General features: G+C 42.3%; 1 protein-coding gene across 15 annotated transcripts in view; it reads right to left on the bottom strand.

Moving 5' to 3' along the window:
• Positions 1-22,757, bottom strand: part of nbeaa (neurobeachin a) — a 98,966-nt gene that overhangs the window by 7,956 nt on the left and 68,253 nt on the right. For 2 of the 15 annotated variants that reach the window (XM_042223327.1, XM_042223331.1), the window contains exons 22-47: positions 21,821-22,507; positions 21,249-21,692; positions 20,337-20,554; positions 20,006-20,159; positions 19,517-19,540; positions 19,043-19,126; positions 18,149-18,329; positions 16,635-16,759; positions 16,459-16,527; positions 16,161-16,329; positions 15,466-15,851; positions 14,919-15,055; positions 12,647-12,801; positions 11,694-11,820; positions 9,861-9,980; positions 8,822-8,955; positions 8,192-8,253; positions 5,172-5,236; positions 4,600-4,708; positions 2,834-3,000; positions 2,171-2,295; positions 1,939-2,085; positions 1,340-1,476; positions 1,090-1,207; positions 807-909; positions 610-725 (exon numbers count right to left, since the gene is read on the bottom strand). In XM_042223327.1, the coding sequence (XP_042079261.1) occupies positions 610-725; positions 807-909; positions 1,090-1,207; positions 1,340-1,476; positions 1,939-2,085; positions 2,171-2,295; positions 2,834-3,000; positions 4,600-4,708; positions 5,172-5,236; positions 8,192-8,253; positions 8,822-8,955; positions 9,861-9,980; positions 11,694-11,820; positions 12,647-12,801; positions 14,919-15,055; positions 15,466-15,851; positions 16,161-16,329; positions 16,459-16,527; positions 16,635-16,759; positions 18,149-18,329; positions 19,043-19,126; positions 19,517-19,540; positions 20,006-20,159; positions 20,337-20,554; positions 21,249-21,692; positions 21,821-22,507 (4,363 nt within the window). The remainder of the gene's footprint in view (positions 1-609; positions 726-806; positions 910-1,089; positions 1,208-1,339; positions 1,477-1,938; positions 2,086-2,170; positions 2,296-2,833; positions 3,001-4,599; positions 4,709-5,171; positions 5,237-8,191; positions 8,254-8,821; positions 8,956-9,860; positions 9,981-11,693; positions 11,821-12,646; positions 12,802-14,918; positions 15,056-15,465; positions 15,852-16,160; positions 16,330-16,458; positions 16,528-16,634; positions 16,760-18,148; positions 18,330-19,042; positions 19,127-19,516; positions 19,541-20,005; positions 20,160-20,336; positions 20,555-21,248; positions 21,693-21,820; positions 22,508-22,757) is intronic. The other 13 variants (XM_042223332.1, XM_042223334.1, XM_042223333.1 and 10 more) reach the window with 9 other exon arrangements.

Here is a 22,757-nt window from a genome sequence, read left to right as displayed (position 1 = left end):
ACATCCATTATGCCGGACTCGTGCTGAAATATTAACGAGCCGCTGAGCCCAGATGAAATGTTATACACACATTAACTAAAGACGCATGTTTTTAGTTTAAAAAAAAAAAAGAAAGTCAAGCAGAGAGATAAAAGTACAAACTGTTGATAAATGATGTCAGGAGTTAAACAAATATTCACTCAGTTTCTTTGTGTGCTTCTGACACTTACTCAGTATCTCGATATGTATTAAAACAAGTGGTTTTATTCATTTTTCTAAATCTGTTTTCTAGTATATAAAGAACAATTTGGCAAACTGCAGACAAAGCATTCATCTTATTACAAATCTGTCACCTTCTTTGTCTGCCCTCTTCATTAAAGTGTTTATAGAATCACCAATGAAGGAAATACACAATAGAAGTGTGCGTTTTCTACCCTTGGCAATTGAAGCAACCAAATAAGTTTAAACTGCTAAAAAACTTCACAGTGAATAAGAAATGTCCGTATGACTCAGCAGAAATGTTTGGACATATCAGCCAGATTTGTGTGCTTGACCGATCTTCTGTTCACACGTATATCATTGACAGGTCCAGAGGTAGAAGAGTCAGCGCTCATTTAAAGTGGACTTTACCTGCAATAGTGTTGAGGAACATGAGGTACTCAAAGTTAGAGATCTCTCTCCGCTGCCAGCGCTGCGTCATGTTGGATGACTTGAACAGCTGGCGAGGAGTGGCCAAGGAAATCCGCCTGAAATGTACACACACACGAAATGTAATTCTCCATTTATCAAATCTTGGCATTGCCCTTCGAAGACAGAGCTGTGCATACCTAGCCTGTGGCAGACCGTAACTCGTTCCTACACCGACCCGCGGGAGACTGTAGACAACCCGTTTAACGGTGGCCTGGTCGGGGAAGTTAAACATCACAGATGCTAGAGGGAGAACAAGATACAGTTAATGCTGATTTAAAATGAACCACTCACTTAACACCGAGCTAATATCCAAGAGTACATTTAAAGAGATCAGGTAGTGTAGTCATTCTATACCAAAGCGGGTTAATTGCAGTGTCACCTGTGAGTATGATCGTTTCAGTAAGAACTCTGGAGACTTACTTCTGTTGGCCATGAAGACTTCCAGTCCAGTGTTCTGTAGCAGGTATCGTCTGGAGAACACAGCTCGGATCTCACTGAACATCCATTTGCCATGCAAACCCTCCGAGTAGGCAAGCACCTAATGAAGATGCACATTATTGGGAAAAAAAGCACAAAGAAAGACTTATAAGTTAACCCTGTAATTTACCGGTTTTCCTCCTCTCTCTTTCTGTGCACTGATCACTTATAAAGAAAAATGATTTGTTCTTACTTTAGGGTCCATCTTCTTAAACGCAGTATCTTCTTCATCTACCTCAAAGTAGATCTCAGTAGTAGTGATGGACAGAGTGCCTCGAGCCACCACCACTGGTGCTACCAACTGAGCTGGAGTACTCAGAACCACCGGACCTGTGGGGACAAATTCAAGGGTCAGGCATTACTATCGGTAGTTATACAAGTATCCGGGTCATGCCAATAAGCATGATCACAGGAGAATATAAAACAGCACATTAGGGTCATTTCATGTTAGTTAAGATTGACCAATCATTGGCTTCTTTCCCCTCTGTTGGAAACAACCGATCGGTTATGAAAGCCAGGGAGGAATCACTGGATTAAACAAGGTGTTTGATCTGATTTGCATCAGTTTTTAGTGAATTGTGATTTAATCTTCTGTGAGATAAATCAGCCAGACGGTTAGATTAGCTGCAAAGCTTTCAAATGTCAAACTTGCCTTTGGAGATAAAAAGTCTCGGACGAAAACGTACTAAAAACAAGAGTCAGAGAGTTTATTGTTCAGCTGGACTGTAACAAAGTCTGTGTGTGTGTGTGTGTCTCTCTGTGTGTGTGTGTGTGTGTTTGTTTGTTTCTTACCAGCGAGGTTATCGATCTCTTTTTCCTGCAGCAGACTAACAGCGTCATCGTCTCCCTCCAGCATGAGCTCTGCCTCCGGGTTTTGGGTGACCACCGACTGACTCCGGAAATTCTTTTTTTTGAGTCCCTTCTCCTCGTCTTCTGTACCTGTTTATGTTTAAGTGAGCATGTTAGAATATGCAGGAAAAAAACAAAACAAAGCAATATTTGTATGTTAGTAAACATTACTGACTGTACTCGTCGAGAGCTTTGAGCGGCATGTCGGCGTGAGTAGATCCAAAGGCATTTCGCACGAATCTCCGTCTCCTCCTGAGGTCGTCCTCCCAGTAGTCTAGACGCCAGAAGTCGTGTAATTGGCTGAAAGTCGAGAGGAAAAAAGATGAGCAATTTCAATTGAGGCACTTGTCTAAAGACAGAGATGACGTTATATGTGACATTTATGCTAAAAACCACCCAAACTAATTTCCTACAGTCTAAAAGGTTCCTCGTTATTAGGATAAAGGGCATCATTTGACCATGAGGGCTTTTCCAACTCTACAAACACCAATAACGGGCTTTTAGATAAAGAGGAAGAACAAATATTGATGAGTTATGAACTGTAAACAACCAACAGTTACTTTAATAGTGGCATAACGGATGAAGGATGGATAAGGTTAGATGTTACATGTTACATCACATGTGGCCGCCAGCCTGTAGGAAGGTCTGGATGAGCAAATGCTGAAGTGCATTAAAACAAAATAAGGACATCAGTCTCTTGATGCTTCCAGGCAGTAAATATATTAGGAGTCAGATACTGCACATTTTTAATACCCATTTCATTAATTTATATCAAAATCTGACTCCTTACTCATACTCCTGCAGGGATCGCTCGTGAGATTACACAGTGATGGTCTACCTCTGTGACATTGTTCCCCATGCTCCGTGCTTATTGGTCAGGATGTTGAGGATCTTCTGTTTCAGCTGGTTAGCAGTCACATGATCTCTGTGCTTAGCGGCGCTGATGAGGTGATCACACATTTTCTCCTCCTCCCTTCGGTCTGCAGCGTACTGCGCACAGTTAGACTGAAGGAGAAGGGGACGTGGAAAGTTAAATAGGGACCAGAAACAGTAAGACCATGGACCATTACTGTGACGAGGACATGGTGCTAACAAGGAGTCAGTAGGTGATCAGATGAGGATCCTTAATATTTACACATCAGGCCGATACACGCGTGGATAACGGCTTATCTTATATTGCACATATGCTAACAAGATTTATCTGAAGTTATTCCGAAACTGTCAACTGCAATCTAATGTAAAAAAAACTGTAAAAAATGTTTATATAAAAAAATATACTGATAGTCCATTTACTCTTAAATATCAACATGGGAATTAGTTGATTATCATTTTCTTGGAGGATCAAGGCTGTTTGTCAACCCTGAGATGAGAAAAAACTGAGTTTTCTGTTCCAAAAAGAGTTGAATAAAACTTTGAGGCATTTATTGCGGTAACAGACTCTGTGAACCTGTCTGCTGTCTGGTTTTAGTTCCTCATTTGTAAGGCTGATAGAAAAATGAATAGCAGAGTGAATTCATCGCACAATTTTACGTTTTTGCAGACATGAAATCCCAATTAGCTTCTAGTTATAGTGCTATATAAGTGCTTTTATGATCAATCAGTCAATGATGTCAGCGCATAGACAGCAATCAGTGGACATCATGGATTTATGAACAGTTTAAAATAACAGGCTACATCTTTCTAACTCTGTGATTCTTTGAACAATAATGCAGCTGTTTTTTCAAAAAAAAAAAGTGTTTTTTCAAGTCACTTCACTTCAGTGACAGAAATATTTGCAAATGTTTTAAAACTAAAGTTTAAATATTAAATTTAAACACAATAATTTGTGATGCTGTAATCGCTCACAGTGACAGAAAAAGTGGGAGCATGACAATAAAACAAAACGAAACTTTGTAAAGTTAAACAGGCTGCAAATATATGCCTCGATATGCATCGATTATACATTGATATGCAGTTACTAGATGCATAATTTGTAAAGGTTTCAGTGTCTGAAAATTCACAGTTTGAAAACTTTGGGGCCATTTCCACTAAAAATCATCTAAATCGGTGCTACTGGGTGTAAAAATTTGATTTAGAAATCAGTGTACGGTCCGACACTCAGCTGCTGTGGGTAGTGGCTTATCCACAGAGACTGCTGACCCAAACCCAGGCGATGGTTGAATTGACTCTTTTCTCATAAGATAAAAGTCATGGCCCACACCGACTCACACTCATATTCCAATGGATAAAAATAAGCGCTGCTTATTATTTACTTGTTGCCATGGTGACTCTTGGTATCAGAGCTCCATTAATGATGGCTTTTTGCTCCATTACTTATGCATGCTCCTAACGCAGAGTTTACCGACCTTATTTCTGGAGCTGAAAACTTAAATTTGTCCAACCCAGAGTTCAAAGTTAGTTTGTTGAACCTGCTTTCTGGAAAATGGACCAGATAAACCTGAACAATATATACCTGAAGCCCTCACAAAACAAAAGGACTTCACTTATCTGCACTGCTGATTTTTTTAAAAACGTTGAAAACAATACATATCGTCCAGTTTCTGTGGCTTCTTGCTCGCATACATACAGCAAGTGACAAACAGAAGTTGTATTTTGTGCTTATACCTCAAATTCAGCATGTTTGTGTACATCCTCAGCCCTCTGTCTGTTCAGGATGAACTCTGCTTCATTCGCAACGCGCACAATATGATCCTTCATGGCATGGCACAGGAGTCTGGCAGTGAGAGTAAGTGGAAAAAGAGCAAAAGAATAAAATAAAATGGAAGGAACCATCTCTATTTAGAGAAAACATAAATTCTCAACAAGATGGGAAGTGCAGCAATAAGAATGGCTAATGATTTCAGCTAACATCTGCTTCATTTTCAATGCAATGCTGTCGTTTTCCACTTTGTGCTTTCTTTGTTGGGTTTGCACTGATACTCGGGTAGTTTGGAGTAAAAAGGAAAAGCAAAACTGCAAGCACTGAAATTAGACCGGCTCAAATCAGCTGTAAATGTAATTGCACAATAATGATTCGACTTCCTGCTGGTCACACATGGCACTGTGCACTTATCCTGGCAAGGTTCTCATTAGGGCTCTATCACACCCATTAGTTGTTAAGCACTGATACAGAATTAGTGTTAATGTGTGAATTACAGAGTGATGTGCTGCGATAATCATTAAGTGTGATGGATTACCTTCCCTCATTGATAAGCTCAATGAAAGCGAGTCCAGCATTCTTCTGAATGGAGTTCTGCCACTCCTAAGTGTAGAAGAGACACCAAAAAGAGTACGATGAACCACAGCTGGGAGTAAAAAAAAGGTAAATGATGAACAGGTCATGCCACACACACACCTCTACGGGTCATTTTATACTGGTTTTATTCATGTTCTAAACATGTAGTCAGTTTATTTTGGAGACTAAAGAATGTTAATTCATTTACTGTTGGATTTACAATGGCTCATGAAAGTGGATCAGAGCATCAGAATGACTAGTGGCGCAATATACAATTACCCAAATACTTCAATAAAATATGAAATAAAACATATGATTTACAAGTACTTTACTTGAGTGTTTCTGTGCTATGCTGCCTTCTACTTCTGCTCTCCATTTCTTTGTTTTAAAGAATTAAATTGTAATCCTTGAACACTCACAGGTAATCTTACTACGATACACAAAATCTATGTTTGGGTGTCTGTTTGTTTGCAAACTCCTCTTAGCTCATCAGGAGTTGAGCAGCCAAACTTGGCATGCAGGTACATCTTGGTGCCCTGATGGTTCTTATCCATATCAGACACTATGGCGTCATCATGTTGCCTAGCAACAAGCTAAAATAATCCATTTATGCACCTGTGAAATCTTATAAAATGTATCATATAATTTTGTCACAAACACATTTTCTTTATATTGCCAGAATCTAAATTAGCGTACTCCCTTCTGAGTCACCTGTGCTAGATCAGAAAGGATGCTATATTATGATGCTGTTATATTGCCTAGCAACCACATCTACCGCCCCATTTTTAAACATTTCTCAAGTTTATCGAGTAAATCAGTTTGGAACCAGCACCGACGGGCCAAACAATATTATAGCACGGGCATGCAAATGCAATGCAATGCAAAGTATATACACATGTAGTATCTACTACAGCTTACACTACATATCAGTATATACAGGATTAACAATTTATAATATATTTGTACCATATTCAGAGTTACATCTGAATATCTTTGTATCTGATGAAAAACAAAGAAAACACATGACGGTTCAGTTCCCATAAACATGTTTTAATGGAGTGTTGAATTAAATTTTTCTTTTAGCCTGCAGTAGGTTGAAGTTCCTGCCTGGGAAACCTGCTGAAAGCACCTCAGAAACGCAGTGACAGCAGATGCCAGAGCAGCTTCACTGATCCGATATTGATCGCGTGGAACTCTACAGGAGGGATGATTATTCCAAACCATATTCCCTCATTTGGTGTCTTGATAGTGAAAGTGGAGAAAACTGGTCTCCCAGAATTCATCTGCTATAGGCGTTCAATATCGTTGTGATCTAGTGACCTTCATACTCAAACTTTCACTGAGCTCTCGTGACATGCAATGGGGGCACTGTCATATACTGGAAAGGATCTCTCTCATCAGGATAGAGAAGTTTCAATACAGGACAAAACTGATCTGCAGCCAGCATTTCCTCAAACCATGACAACACAAGTGTCCTGCTTTCCTGGCCTTCTTGTTTTCATTAAACATCAACCTAATGACCAGCATCACAGTGATAAAATATGTGTTGGTAATTGATATTTTCAACCAATAATACTGAAGTATTTTTTCCACTAATCTAAAATCATCCAGGCCCTCCTTTTAAACTATGATTCCTCCTTCAAAGCCACTTATCTTCAATGATGCTAATTAAAACAACAACAACAACTATGCCTTCTTGGCTTTTTAGTACATGCCAGAAACCCTTGATTATTAATACACAGTACTGCAGTGAACCTGTGTGAAGGCATCTGCATTTGTTATATCGGGGATTTCCTTTAATTGGTCAAACATTTGTTCATTCTTCCACAGTAAATGCTGTTACATCATCAGACCCTGACTGGACGAGCTGATCAACACGTAAAAGGCTTAAAAAAGAAATTTTAAAAAAGCTTTATTTCAGAGGACATAAACGGTTTCATCATTTACCATTGACTGTGTGAAAAGTGCACAGTAGTGCAACACTGATCAAAGGAAAGATGAAAGAAACAAGTAAAAATGCTCCTGTCTGTGAGAGAATGGAGAGTGGAGAAGGGTAAGAGTGCTGCTGAAAGCCTCAAACTATCAGACCTCCATTAGCTCCACTGGCTCTTAAGGCTGTGAAGGACACGTGGGACTATCTCCTGTTACATCCCCCCCATCCGGAGGATCGATTTCTGGGCTAGGGTTTGCTCTCCCGGGTCTCTAATGGCAGACAAGGCCGGAGCCAATGGTAATACTATACATGCTGACGAGCAGCCACCCAGAAGTGGAACAGAGAGGAAAAGAAAAGGGAGTGGTAAAGAGAAGGGCATTGTGGAGAGTGGTACGAGATGAAAGCAGTTGCTCCTGAAACACCGATTTAAAAATGACCACGGCTGAAGATGTAAGAGGACAAAAGGCGAGAGAGAAGATGACATAGAGGTAAAGATGAAGAAAATGGAGAGCGAGAGGATGGAAATGAACGCCTAAAAGAACAAGAGCGCTTTGAGAAACTTTACAACTTAAAAGAAAAGAAAAGCTGGTGACAGGTTCCACTTGTGAAAGGCTCTGCGAAGGTAAGTGTCACTCTCGCTTTGAGTTTTATGGAGTTTTATTGAAGAAAACTGAGCTTACTGGCTTACTGTGATAGCAGACGGATAAATGAGCCAGACAAAACGAATTAAGATGTAACGTCTGTGACATAATGTGTTTTTATGTAAAACTTAAACCTTGCATATGTCACAATTCTAGCCCTGATTTTATTATTATTGAGGGAAAACTATGCTGTGATATTAGATTACATCTGCAATGCGCTTGTTACACAGTCGTCCCTGCCTCACAGGGCAGATCAATAACTCTGAAGCTTCCGGTGTGCTCTAACCCCCCCACCCGAAAAAAAAAGCCTTTCAAAAACACTTAGGCACGTCAGGTTTTGACAAAACTGATTGAAAGCGTGAGGACATTTCATCAAGACACAGAGAGGAGAGGTGAGAAGTTACCAACCTGAGAACAGAGCAGCATTACGAGCTCCACCACAGACGTGCTAGACTTCATACAGACCAGACCTGTGGCACAGACACATACAACACAGTCAGGAGCCTCTCTTTTATTCTCTGTGACACACACACACGCACGCACGCACGCACGCACACACACACGCACACACACCACTGCAAGATACAAAAATATCATCAAGAAGACACTGTAGTGTCAGCGGTTTCTGCTGCTGTGCACAATCATCGTTTAAAAAAAGCATGCCACAGAAAAGACAAGAACAAACGGTGGAGAAAAAGATGAGGGACACCAGGAAGCAGGTGAGCAGAGGCAGGACTGCAACGCATTTAGTACAATCTCTTACACCCGTAACGCTAAAACTGGCATAATCTTATCTAAAAATATTGACACATCTAGCTAGCTGAATAGAAACAGTGCAAAATCCTACCTGCTTGACGAATGGGTGAAGCAGCCAGTTCAAAGACACACACACACACACACCACCTCGTTCTCAACCCTCCACTCACTCTTTTTCGATCTCACTCTGTCTCGCGCACACAAACATTACTGTGAGGGACAGTGAATGAGGAGACTCCACAGAGAGACGCCAGTTAGAGAAAAAGGAGCCGTGTACAGCACCTGTACCTTCTATGAGCAGCTCCTGCCCATGGCTACCCAGCAGCGTCCTGGACAGGAACGGAGCAAAGTCCACAAATATCTCCCTGAGCAAAGGGGCCACCTTCTCCAAAGCGCGCTCCAGCTTTGTGGTGATACTGTGGCGGAGATAATCGAGAGACAAGGATGAAAACGATAGGCGTGCCGATAACATGAGCAACATACAGATGAGGGTACAAGAGCATTTGAGGAAAAATCTCAGGGGATATACAGTAGGCGAGAAGGGACAAATGTGAATGAAAGAAATATGTGGAGACACGTGAGAACAAGGAAGGGAGGCACAGGACACAGGAGAAGAGAAAAAGCAGGTGAAGGAAACAGAAAAAAGTGCGAGTCGGACACAGAATGTAGAAAAAAACGATGGTGTGGTATGGAAGCAGTATGTCTGTATTAGTATTACTAGGAAAAAGATGAGTTAGAAAGGATAATTGTTAGCCGGTCAGCTTAGCACTGTGGGATGAGTGAAGGTTAAAGTGTGATAAAAACTGAACCTGAAAAACTGCCAGACTTGTCTCTTGAATGGTATACTGCGTCTTTATGTGTGTACAGCTGCATTTTAAATGCTTTTCCATTCTTAGAAATTGAGACATGAAGAGTACAAAGCAGCAGACTCAATTATGGAGCCGCGATGGCAGTGAAGTTTATATTCCTGGCTTTGTAGGTAATGCGATCTCTGAAACAGACCTGGGTCGCTAATCTACCAATTGTGGTTTTGTTTTAACCTGCTCGGAGAACCAGATGATTTGCGAAAGCTGCGGTGAAGGTTAAAACAAGCATCTCGACTCAGGTCTGGCCTGGAGTTTGGGGTTAGTGTGAGGAGATGACCATGCCAGAAATGACAGAGTTGACTCTGCTACTGAAAAATTGTTGAAGCTGTTGAGGAAGTCGGCCCTTTCTTGCATGGCATTCTGGGAACATTTAGTAGTGGTTGGGCGTGGCAGAGGGTGTGTGGTGGAGGAGGGGCAGAGGGAGGGGCATGGGGACAGGACGAGTATCTCCTTGCCTAAAACACTGTCCTGCATCTCGGGGGGCTGCCTGGAAGCCAGCCAGAGAGCTAAAAGACTTGAGCTCAGGGGGCGTCTGACCGCTGCGCAGCGCACACTGCGCCACCTCACAATAGGCACTGCAATACAAACCACACACACACACATAAAAACACACGTGCAGACATGCGCACTGATTAAGGGAGACATGCACACGCACCCACCCACTCCTGTGTGTGTGCACTTTTAGAAGAACATGTGCAGCCATGTGAAAAAAACTTTTTACACAACTATATGGAGTCCTGTGAAAAACCTGCGAAAGTAAACCCCACGATTCACCTTACAGAGCAAAGTAATGATTTCCTGATTTCCTTATCAGTCTCTTGCATCGCTGTGTGGCGATTTTGGCCCACTCTTCTTTACAGCACTGCTTGAGTTCACTGAAGATTTCAGGCATTCATTTATGCACAGCTCTCTTGAGGCCCCGCCACATTTAATCAGGTTGAGGTCTGAGCTTTGATCATTTTCTTTTTCAGCCATTCTGTTGTAGATTTGCTGCTGTGCTCGGGATCATTGCCCTGCTGCATGACCCAATTTGGGCCACGCTTTATCTGACAGACAGATGGCCTCACGTTTTACTCTAAAATACTTTGGTATAACAAAAGGAGCCAAAAAGCAGGTTCTTTGGCTGAAAAACAAGCCAACATCACACCCCTCCACCACCGTGCTGACAAACATGGTGCTGTGCATTACAGCTAAACATCTCCACTTGATCTCGTTGTGGTTTGTTCAGCTGTGCAGCTTTGCAAACCTAAGCAGTGTTACTAGGCAGAGTCTGAGATGTAGTTCTTGAGTTTTTTGCAGTTTCCCTAAGCATTGCACAGTCTGACGTTGGAGTAAACTTGGGGAAGATTGCGGCATTGTGCTTAAACACACCTGAATGCTCCAGAGCAGCAAACTGCCAAAACATCTGCTTTTATAGAGATGCTCACACGTGGCGATGATCAATTAATCAGGTGCATTCGATTAGCAGCACCTGGCTGCGACTTACCTTCTTAATTCCGTGAAGGTGTACTTAGTTTTTTTCACAGGACTGCACAGATTCCTGCGAAAACTTGCTTTTACACATGACTGTATCTGCTAACATGTCTAAGTAGAGTATAACAAAAATGTTACAGTGCAAAGTCCTACAATGGTAAAGGAACACTGCTAATCATGCTAACTGGTAATTAGTAAAGACCTCATATTGCAGATGATCATAATTTTTTTTAGTGACACCTATAAAGTCTGAAGACAAAACAGATTTTTGTTAATGACAAGTTCATTTACATGTTTACAAATACAAAAAAAAGACTGTTGAGCTTAAGACATTAACGGTCTTAATTAGTAAGTGGTGACGTTTTCATACAAAGTTTTCATATCAGAGGTGATGAGCATCATACTGTACGGTAAGTGAGAAGTGTCAGGGGTACGTGTGCATGACAACATATAATATGTGTGGCTAGAAGATGATTAATATTAGCTGATATTAGCTGATGGAACGATACCCGAACCCGTCTTTTGCAGTTGATTAGTTTAGCATGTCAAATGTGGTGTGTCTTACATGAGCCTAATAAAAATGTCCACAGCCACATCAGTCCAGAAAAAACTTCATCTTACCCTATAATCCTGTAATGAACGTGTAAGTGAAGTGAGAAATCTTTAGGGAGGATGAAGGGACAGGAATGAGGCAGGAAAAAAGACAATTTAACATAAAAAACAAAAGCCGGAGACAGGGGGACAAAATAAAGTAGGATGGAACTGAACCTATGAAATGAAATGGCCAAAGGCTGTATGATGGCGAGAGTTCTGACCTCATATTCTCCATGGTGTCTTCTGGCATGGGTGCCACTGTCTGCACCGCTGGCAGATTCTTACTAGTTGCACCATTGACAAAAGATGAAGAGGAAGATGAGGATGAGGAGGCCGAATCTGCGGCACCTGGACAGGAGGGAAAATGATAAAAAGTAAAAGCACGATAGTAACAAGAACCAAGATTAGTATGAAGTTAACAGTAATGGTAGTAATAAAGGAACTGGACATGCTGCTGCTTGTCCTTTTGGTAATGGCCCCGGTTTGAGAAAAAAGCTTTTCAATCAATATACAGAATCCATTCCAGAGAACAAATCCCTTCCTTATCCATTATGCATGTATGATAAAGTACAATATGTCTAACAGGCTGACAAAGCCTCAAATAGAAATCCACTCTGCTGCAGTGGATCTGCTGAGCATGATTCTACTCAGAAAGGATGATCTGCAAGTCTGCTGATGTTGTCGTTATCCTAAATTTGGGTCAAGGATAATCTAATAAACAATATCTCTGTTTTTTCTGCATTCAGTATTAAGTATGAGCCATATGTGCAACGTCCACCATAAGATAAGTATCTTATAGTTGCTGCGCAGTCTGCAACTTCCTTCATCTGCCCTCATATACAAGCTAAAACTAACCCTGAAAGGATCTGCTGGTTCAGTTTGCTCTGCCTGTTAAAGGACAAAAGCGTGAAACTTCAAAGACTTTTTGTAACAAAAGAAGAAATTCAACCCTGCTTGATTGAGCGGTTTCTGAGCTGCTTGAGGCCTTTTACACAAACACCTTTGTCATGCTGCAGTTCTCTATGTGCTCTATCTCCTTTAGCACACACACTACCAACTGAGCAAAAGTCTTTATGAGTAAAATATCGAATATATGCACGTCGAAATTACACGAGTAGGTTCAAAAAGACATGGGTGGGTTAAGCGTGCGCTACAGCTGTGTGTTCTCTCCCACCTGTAGTGTTGATCATGCTCTTGGGTGTTGCTGTTGCAGCAGCAAAAATGTTGGGTGTGCTGCCAGCTGAGGCTCCTCCGCTAGTGGTGGGCGTGCCCACAGTGTTGACTGACAGGCTGCCGGGTGGAGGCTTTTTGACTGGAACCACGACACTCCTGTCAAAGACGAGACATAAAGGCATCAGGCAAACATGTACCCATGCATTTGTTACGTCTAGACCTTGAAATAGGCTTATTGTAAAAGTACAGTGAGCGATAGTTCAGGAGACATACACCTTCTCCATTTTCAAGACTTATCTTAAAACTATGCTTTCTAATAAACCCTGTAGGTCAGGTGACCCTGAATCATCCCTAAGTTAAGCTTCTATATGCTCAGACTGTTGAGGGACATCCCATGACGCTCTGAGTGCTTCACGTCCACTACCCTCTGAATTCTCCATATATGCATATACGACCACTGCATGCGATGTGGTGCATCCCATTTGCTGTTTGCCATTTCTCTATGATCCTCTTTTCTGTTTTGTCTCCATCCTAAACACCAACCAGTCATGTCAGATGGCTGTCCTTCACTAAGCCCGGTTCTGTTGGAGGTCTCTTGCTGTTGAACGGGAGTTCTTCCTCCCCACTGTCGCCTAGTGCATGGTCAGACTGTCAAATCACTGGGTTTTACTGTATGCTACAGCACCAAATAAATAAAATAGAATAGAATAAACTCTTTTCCCCACGAAGATGACATTTGAAAACGTCCTTTGTAACACTAATGATGAGTTTTGACACCTCAGTATATATCAATAAAGTTAGAATAGTTTTTGAGTTTTTCCAAGGGTAGACCACCCTCACTAACTTCTTCCTATTAGGCTTTCAAGGGGTAAGTTCTTCTACAGACAGATGTGCAAACATCAATTCAATTCAGTTGTATTTATATAGTGCCAAATCACAGCAACAGTCGCTTCAAGGTGCTTTCATATCGTAAGGCAGACCCTACAACGTGGGTAGACAACTCCAGGCTTCGAGTGCTGTGTTGGATCAAGGATCTAAAACCTGCAGGACACTGGCCCTCGAGACCTGGAGTTGCTCATCCATGCCCTATAATAATACATACAGAGAAAAAAACCCAACAATCATATGATCCCCTATTAGCAAGCACTTTGATGACAGTGGGAAGGAAAAACTTCCTTTTAACAGGAAGAAACCTCCAGCATAAGCAGGCTCAGGGAGGGGTCTTTCAATGTAGAAACTACTGTTTCTTAATTTAATTAATGTATTAATTGACCTAAGAAACAGAAAACTTTCTTTTAGCAAACTCAATTTTTCTACCTATGAATCATCATCGTTACATTTTTTTCACATTCCTTTTAGTACCAGTGAATTTCAGGGCCCAGTAATGTCCCCAAAGATATGGAGACATCCTCTCAAAGAGTAATTTCTGCTTTTTATTCATAACAGCTGACAAAAATCAGGGAGCAACAAGGACATTTATTTTTCAGATGTAGAGACTACTGGGAGCTTAGCAGCAATATTAGAGACTATTTTAAATGTCAAAGTAGGTAAAACTATTGCGAACATGCTTTTTATTCTTTTTTTAAACAAGTGCAGGTCTTTCTTTTGTGCAGAGATACAGACAGAGATCTGATTAATCTTCCAAAAATGTCAACATAGCAGTCAAAACTGTGAAAGGGCGAGCACGCATTTCAAAACTACTAATAATACAGATGTGATTGTTTCCTGTTTCTGTACAGGAGATATCAGCATGTCGTCAGCAAAAAAACTGAAACCTTTTTTTAAACTTATCATCCTCCATCGTGTCCAAGTATCTAAATCTAAAATCCAAACTATCCTGCTATCACTGCTGATAAACAAAAATTAACATTACTGGGTTTTTTTTTTTTTTTAACTGAATTTTCAAACTAATGCATCCATTTTACTCAAACCACTCAGCTGCATTTGCCTTTCTTGTCTTTGTGCCATTGCAGTCACCATCAAACAAAACATATCACAGACTGCTGGCAGGGGAGCACAATGTGTGTATTTGTAAATGTTACCATCAAAAGAACTTTGTTCAAAGTGAGAATTATCCACATATGAGGCAACGATCGGTTTCTGCACCCACTGTTTTTCTAAAACTGGTACAAAGCAACTTGACAAACAGCATTACACTAAACAATGTAGTCTCTGTACCCAAAATCGGTTAACTGATGGATGTGTCAGGCTGCACCGAAGCTAATACCTCTGCTTGTTTTACGCCCCACGTAGGTCCAAAAACTGGGACTGACCTGTCGAAGGAGTGGAACTGCATGGGCAGCATGGGGTGCGTCTTCAAGGCAGGGTCTGGGTGATAGGGAGTTGGCCCAGACTCCTGTCCCAAGTCCCCTCCATCAACGGGAGCTGCCACCAGGCTCTTCAGGATTTCCTGCATTCCCGAGAGCAGCGAACGAGAGACAGAACACGATACTTATGAGGCGTATCACTAAATTTTGCTTTGAATGGTGGTTTTATTTTGTTCTTTTATCTAACATGGAAAAGTGAGTATGTTCTAATCACACATAAGCTCACTGAAAGGAGCATCTAAGCTCAAGTAATCAACCAGCTACAAATACAGGCGATAAAAGTAATAGAAAATTCACGTGACCTCTACAGTATAGGGTAAACATAAATGGATGCATACATTTTGACTGCATTAAACCAGATTTCTATTAGTTAAAATAAAACACAGTGATTTTCAAATATTTAAAGAAACTACAACTGAGAGATCTAAAGATATGTGCTGACTATTGTTTTCTCAGAATTAGGCTCATGTGGATGCTGGAATCACACGCCCACCTTGACATTGATGCCTTTGTTTGTTTGACTGATGCTGGAGATGGACGAAGGCGGGGCTTGACTAGCGTTGGGGGTGGAGCCGGGGTTATGGGGAGAATCCAAAAGGCTCTCCTGTGACCTTCTAACATCAGATGACAGACTGCATAACAGATCTGTGCCTCCTCCCCCACTTCCTCCTCCGATGTCTCTGTCTCTATCTTTATCCGTCTCTCTCCCCACCAGGCCCAGCCCGAGTCCAAGACCCATCTCCGAACCGTTTAGCGATCCGCTCACATGGCCCTCTTCTCCAATGCCCGAGTCTGTGTGTGGAAGGCCGGCACGAGGGGAGTCATCCACAGGGGTGGGGGTCTGTTTGTCGCGGTCGGAGAAGGCTGTGGATGGATGTTCTGGAGAAATTTGGAAGAATTTTTCTTTTTATGGATAAACACTGATACAATTAAAGAAGTATATTTTCTCAGTGCAGATTGGATTATCAAGAAATTCCACAACATACTGACCTTTGATGTTCAACTGAAAAAAAAAGACTAATGCTTTAAAGCATTTTTTCAAGTAACACCCTTATTTTCTCTTTTTTTTATTTTATTGGTGTCATATTGATTCTTCTTATCAGTATCATTGTTTGGTCAAACAATGCAAACATCCAAAATCATGCTGGCATGTGGAGGATGATGGAGCAAAAGAAAAACAAAGGTCACCTGTACTGGTTGGAGAGTTAATCTCGTGGCGGATGCTTCTCCCGGATAAGCTGGTAGATCTGCCAATCTCTCGCTGGGGTTCCAAAATGTCCCGGTACTTCGAAACCATGAGAACTGAGATAAAGTAAACAACTGCCAGCGCCAGAAACTGAGCCTGCTTACTGTCATCCTGCGGCAAAACAACACACGCACACAAAGTTATTCAGCAGAGAAACACTCAGGCATCTTTTTTTTTTTGCTCCCTGTATCTATAACAAGACGAATACTGTATATACCAAAAATACACCCGCACGCTTACCACATCTCTGAAAACCACAGCTCGGAGACGATTAATGTCTACATCCTGGAGAAGTCTGTCTGGATCCTGCTAAATATGGAAGACAGGTTATCAAAAGGTGGCGTGTCATACATATGCATGTTTCTGTGACAGTTTTAGGTGTTGCTGAATGCGTCCTCGATTCATGCGTGTGCTACCTTGCTGGCGGTGGAGGCACTGTGGAGGCTGTCCTGTGACTTGCTGCTGGTTAAGGAGGACTTGCAACTCCGATCTCTCTGTCTCTGCCTGCACTCCAGGCAGTTCCTAACCGCCACACAACATACTGAACGAGACGGAGAGGTAGAGGAAAAAACAGGTAAGTATAGTGTAATGGAGTCGGCTTTTACATTTCAAGAAAAAACAAACAGGGGATGTCCTGAAGTCATGCATGTCGTGACTGCAGCGTGTATAAGCATTTATTTAAAGCACACATACATGCACCCATACATTACAAACAAAGAACGATTTTTATTTTGTGATGTGATCATTTCTCTGCCCTACATCAGAAATGACATTACAATATGGTGTAGCAGAAATGTAAGGTCATCCTAGAAATACTCCACTTACAATAATCTAAGAAATTAAGTAAACCGATGTGCTCTGCCAGCAATCAAATATTTCTACTTGATTATAAAACACTGAATAAGTCAATAATCAGCTAATTAACCAATCACTGGAGCTCTCAAACTGAGGAACTGCCTTCCATCTTTCCTCCTTAGAAAGGTACAGCGACAGAAAGACTCAGAGATTAAATATAAGTAATCTGGATCCACTGGAAGCACCCTGTGATGAACCTCCTACTGAGGCGGTCGTGGCCTGCTTTCACCGGCTAAAGCAGCTCACCTGGGTTTTCCACTCAAGTTCATGTTTGTTTTCTCTCTAATGAATGTTTTATTTACATAAACCTCTTGCATGGATTCCTTGTTAGTCAGCTTGAGCCAGCTTGTGAAAAATGGGGGTCATCTGGGATTGAGACCTGGGATTTGTCACAAGCTGCTAAATGATAAAAAGGTGGTCCACAACAGAGACAGCCAATTATTAGCAAGAGTTAGCCAGGACTGCCTCCAACGTGGTGTAAAGGGAATCAACAATTATTTTGGAATGAAAGCTTGTTGCGGTTATTTTGCCAATTAGCAAAAAATGAATTTGTTTTTTTATTTTCAAATCTCCAGTGGTTGTCCCTCTCTTTCTCTAAGCTCTCTACCCAAGGTGCCTCCAATTCCCCAAAACCTGAATTGGCTAAGCAGATAAAAATGGATGGACTTATCTACAGTATATCTGTATAATTTAAAAATACTTATTCCAATAGCGATAAACAAAAAAGCATTTTAAACCTCAGGGAAATAAGAACTGGCATATTTTCATATGTTTAACTTTAAAACTACACATTTAATTTGAAAACTTTTCAGTAATCTTAATGCTGACATAAGTAACTTTCAGTTCCAGTCATATGCAACAAGGCCATGAAGCAGTTTGTTTTTTTGCACGTAGACTTCAGAAGCTGATAGTTGCCAAAACACAACAGCTGCCTTATAATTTAGCTTGACCTGGTCACCCATGCTCCTCCTGCACTTCTTCCTGCGGCCCTCGTAGTTGAGAACTGCTGGTCTCGACTAAGAATCAGCTCATCTAAACATTTTATAAACACTGAAGAGATTCAACTCGGACGCACCGAGGCGGAGGCACTGCCTCATCAGTCCTCCTGACGACATGTTCTTCTCCGCTTCAATCTCACTGAAGTTGAGGGAGCTGGCAAACACCAGCACATCCACCATGGCCATGAGACGAGAGAGGAAAGTGACGGCCGTCTCTGAAGACATCCCCTGCGTCGCCTCGATGTTCTCCAACTCCGTCTGCGAAAGAGGGAAAACACAACACGTGCTCGCCAGTTATTCAGTGAAAAACTGGCACTTAAACACAACGCACTGGATGCTCTCAGAAGTTAGGAGGGATGAAGAAATCCTGAGTTATCTTATTATTTTAACAAACAACAGAAAAAACCTTTAGAAAATATGCAGTCGCGCCTTGCAATGAGCAGGACCAAAACGGTCACGGTTGGCCGTTGCACAACAAACACGGAAGGCAACCTTGAGTGTCATGCCGATTTAGTGAAAAACATACTTATAATGATGACGTTTGGCAACATGAGGTGTTCTACAAAACACAAAGTACAGCCTGGTGACACACATATAATGGTGACAGTGGGGTTGTGGCAAACACAGTGTGGGTTTTTAGCATTAACAGCAGTAGTGTGGACACACTTGGGCTAGCCTTGAATATCTTATGGGCCCCTTGATTTATCAAACTGTGGTGCGACTACATTGAAAATCTGAAGGCAGCATTGCAGGGGTCAAAACCAAGCGGTGTAGTTTTCTGTGTCTCTGCTTCAGTAAGCAGGACGTGCAGGGCTGTGGAGAGCTGACAGCGCAAGCATCTGGTGGCTCATCAGAGCAAGTGAGCACAGACATTTTGGGGGATAACAGACACACAAGGTGAAGACAGAAGGGCTTGGGTTGGTGCTCTTAGCTCTTCTGGTGATGATGAGAGTCTCAAGCTCTTTACGCACCTCTCCCCCTGCGCCTCCTCCCCCAGGAACAGGGGTCACCTCCTCTCCCTTTGACCCCCTCTGGGGTCCGGCTCCTCCTGCCTTCTTTAGCGTTGATACAAATGGGACAGGCTTAGCAGATGAAACCCCCAAGGACGTTTGGAAATACTCTCTCTCGTAAAATATATAAGCAGACTATATACCCCCCAAATAATCTTCTCCCTTTTGTTTCTTATTGATCCACCCTGTGGCTTTTTAGGCTTTTTCAGCCCCTATATTCACATAGTATTCTAACTGGGTTGACATACTTAATCTTTATGAACAGAGACTAAGAAATCAATAGATTTAGACAATATAAGGTAAGCAGCAGAGGAGCACAACACGCAGAAACACTATGGATGTCAGACAAGCAAGGGTTAGTGTCAGTCACAATGGTTAATAAACCAGAGCTAAGTATTAGTAGAATAGAAAAAGAGGAAGAAACTGCAAACTTACAGTGTTGGCACTACTCTTAGAATTCTGCACATGCAAAACAGACAAAAACAGAGAGAAAAAAAGACAAGAAAATACACAAAACACATGTAACACAGAGAGGAAAAGAAAGGTTAAAATGCAAAAACGCTTAAAACAATAGGCTATCAAGCTAACGAAAACGGTTAATTGAAGGGATTAGAACTAAATATTGTTAAGAAGGGTTAGGTTGACAGTTGCACATACTGGTTTAATTGGGAGTTAAATTCGTTTATAAGTCTTTTTTTTTTTAAATTTTGTCTACTGTGATTTTATAGGTTAATTCAGGGAAATAACCCTATCAAGGCACACAAGATCTGTGCTGCAAGGGGAACAAAAAAAACCACACACACATACAAAAAAAAAAAAAAAAAAGTCTGTGTGGGCTTTAACGCTCCAGTAACAGGCCTGTGAAAGAGCTGTCGACCTGCAGTTTTCCCTCCTACCACAGAGGGGTGCAGAAGAGCCACTTACAGAAGGGGAGGTGGCAGCAGACAGGAGAGGCAGAATGCCTCCACAGGCAATGATGATGTTGTCCACCATCTGAGAAATGAGGTGGATCGTGTTGTGGACGAAGATGATGTTTTCATTGCTGTTCACAAAGTCCATCACCGACTTCGTGGAGTGGCTGGAAGAGAATAAAATGCAAACCGTTTGAAAGTAAGACATAGCTTCTAACAGGAAAACACAATATAGCTGTCACATGAATCAGATCTTTAGCATAATCAGTTTATTTAAAACGAGGCGTAAAATGACTAAAAATGGTCAACTAACACACACCTGGCGAACACAGCATCGAACTCACCTCCTCCACACATGCACATCTGTCTCCAGGGCAAACAGCAGGTCAGTGAGCAACCTCTGGTGCATTGGAGACCATTTGAATTCTGGGATTCGGAACATGGTCGTACGCGGGCCTGGGCTGAACTGACGCCGCTGCTCCTCCGTCATGGGCATACCCCTGAAACCCAAATCAACGCGTAGGTCCCTCTCCAACTGGGCTGCAGTGCGACCGTGGAGGGCCTGTAACAGTTGTTGAATAAGCAAGTGAAGCTCATTTGGTCTAATATAAGACTTGGCATACACGCGTCGATGAAATTCAATTTCATTTAAGGTGTCAAAACCACAGGAAAAAAGCCCCCCAAAAAACACAGAAGACTCTCATTGTGCATTCACTGATCGGTTGCTGAAACTTAGCTCGTGTGTGGGCAGCTTCTCAGCTTTTTGGCTGGGAAAACAGGACTGCTGCTGAACTGTTTATTTTAATCACAACACAAATCACATTGGACAGGGTAGAGAGGCAGGCTTGTGACCAGTGGCTCACTTGTTCAGTCCTTAAACTGAGAGGATAAATCTCAGTGGGGGAGGTGAAAAAGCACTTTCCCCAGAATTCTGTGATTTTATTACCCAAAATTCCAACAAGCAAGGGTAACATAATGAGGCACTGCAGCCACTTGAAAGTCATGAGGTATTAGATGAAAGACAATAGGTATTAATGTGATTTTTAAGGATGATTACACACTTTTTTTCTATTTTTATTTTAATGCATTCACATTATAATTTTTTTTAACATTTTGATAAATACAGCGAAGGAAATAAAAAACTCATATGTGCAGGATAACACCTCATGGCAGAGTTACTTAGTTTATTTGCTGACCAGTGTGTACACAACATGTGAGGAGCTCCCTCTTAACCAGCTGAACACACTTAAACACACCTGAGTGGTTGCAGTAGTTTGGATCTTCTTTGTGTCCTTGTCTTTCCCATCATCTGACCTCTCTGTGTCAGAGGTGGTGCTGGCTGTATCTCCTCCAGTCTTAAGCCCTGCAGTCTCTCCGTCTGCACCGGCTGTGCCCTCTCCCTCTGGGAAATCTGGTCTAGAGGTTCCCTGGGTCTGGCTCTCAGCCTCAGCAATTGAGCTGATGTCAGCAAGAGGGCTTTGGATCTTGAAGGGCCCATCCTCTGGAAGTTCCCCGGTAGTGTGGCTTTGGGTCTGTGTTAAATCAGAGCCGCAGCTGGTCATGTGGGCCAGCAGGCTGAGGTCATCACTAGCGCTGGTGGTGGAGTGAGCTGGGGCTGGGCCGGATGGAGTGGGCTGATCTGGACTGGGCAGTACAAGGGGGTCTGTGGCTGCCAAAGCTGGAAGCAACTTCTCATCAACCTGGAAGGAATGAATGGGGGAAAATGGGAAAACAGTACAGCTTCAGGTTTGAGGAAAACTTAGAAACATTATTTGGGAGAGTAAAAAGGACTAAGAAGGATTAGGCAGCACAGTAATACTAATCCTACCTTACTGAAGAGAAATCCGTTGTTGCTCGGGACACTGTCTTTCTCATCCGCCAATGTGATGAGGGGACCCATGTTCCCATCATCATCCAGGCTGACTCCTGAAAGCCCGAGGTTTGTCCCCATTCCAACCCCCGAACCAGATGTGTCATCTTTAGGCGCCAGATTCCCATTTAGGTTCTGAACCACACTGCAATAAGCACTGTCCAAGAGAGAATCTACCTCAACCAGAGGTCCATTTTCCATTCCTCCCCCACCTCCTCCACCTACACTTCCACCAAGACCTTCAGGAGAGAGGTCCAGGTCATCCAGCTTTACTTCCGTGGCTTCTACTTTCTCTGCTTTAATGTCTACCAGAAGGTCATGGACCTCCACTCTCACGCCTGGGCCTGCACTTTGCTCCCCAGGTGTAAGTGCTTCTCCGTTAGGTCTCTTCACCGCGCCTTCTGCGAGGAGGTTGCGTGAGTCTGCGCCGGCCCCCTCGCTGTACTCTGCCTCACTCTCAGGTGTCTGCGTCTGGGAGTTGTCATCGATCTCCAAGTTGCCATTGACGACAGGCGCAGGTGTGGCAGAGAGGCCAGAGATGGTGGAAACTGAGCCTTTCTTTCCCTTCTTCATGTTTTCCTCCTCCTGTCGCTGGTACTCCTCATACATCTTCGCCAAATACTCCTTATGGGCTTCATAGGTCACCTGTGACAGATGGTAGATTATAACTGGTAATGTTATCGGCACACAAGCACTAACAAAAGTGAATCTTCACATCAATAGCCACACGGTAGTCCAAAGGAGACTCATAGATCATTTACACCAAAGTGCAGAAAACTGGGACACTAGCCTTCCGGGGCCATTAGACCATTACCCATAATGCCCCTTCACTTTTACCCCGAGATGAGAAAAAAGGGCGAGTTAAAGTTCTGTCACTGAACAGTGAAAAGAGAGG

The sequence above is a fragment of the Haplochromis burtoni genome, unplaced genomic scaffold (genome assembly GCF_018398535.1).
Source record: "Haplochromis burtoni strain Fernald_Lab_line unplaced genomic scaffold, NCSU_Asbu1 Contig_109, whole genome shotgun sequence".
In the NCBI taxonomy this organism is placed as follows: Eukaryota; Metazoa; Chordata; class Actinopteri; order Cichliformes; family Cichlidae; genus Haplochromis; species Haplochromis burtoni.
This window is presented reverse-complemented; position numbering and strand designations above follow the sequence as displayed.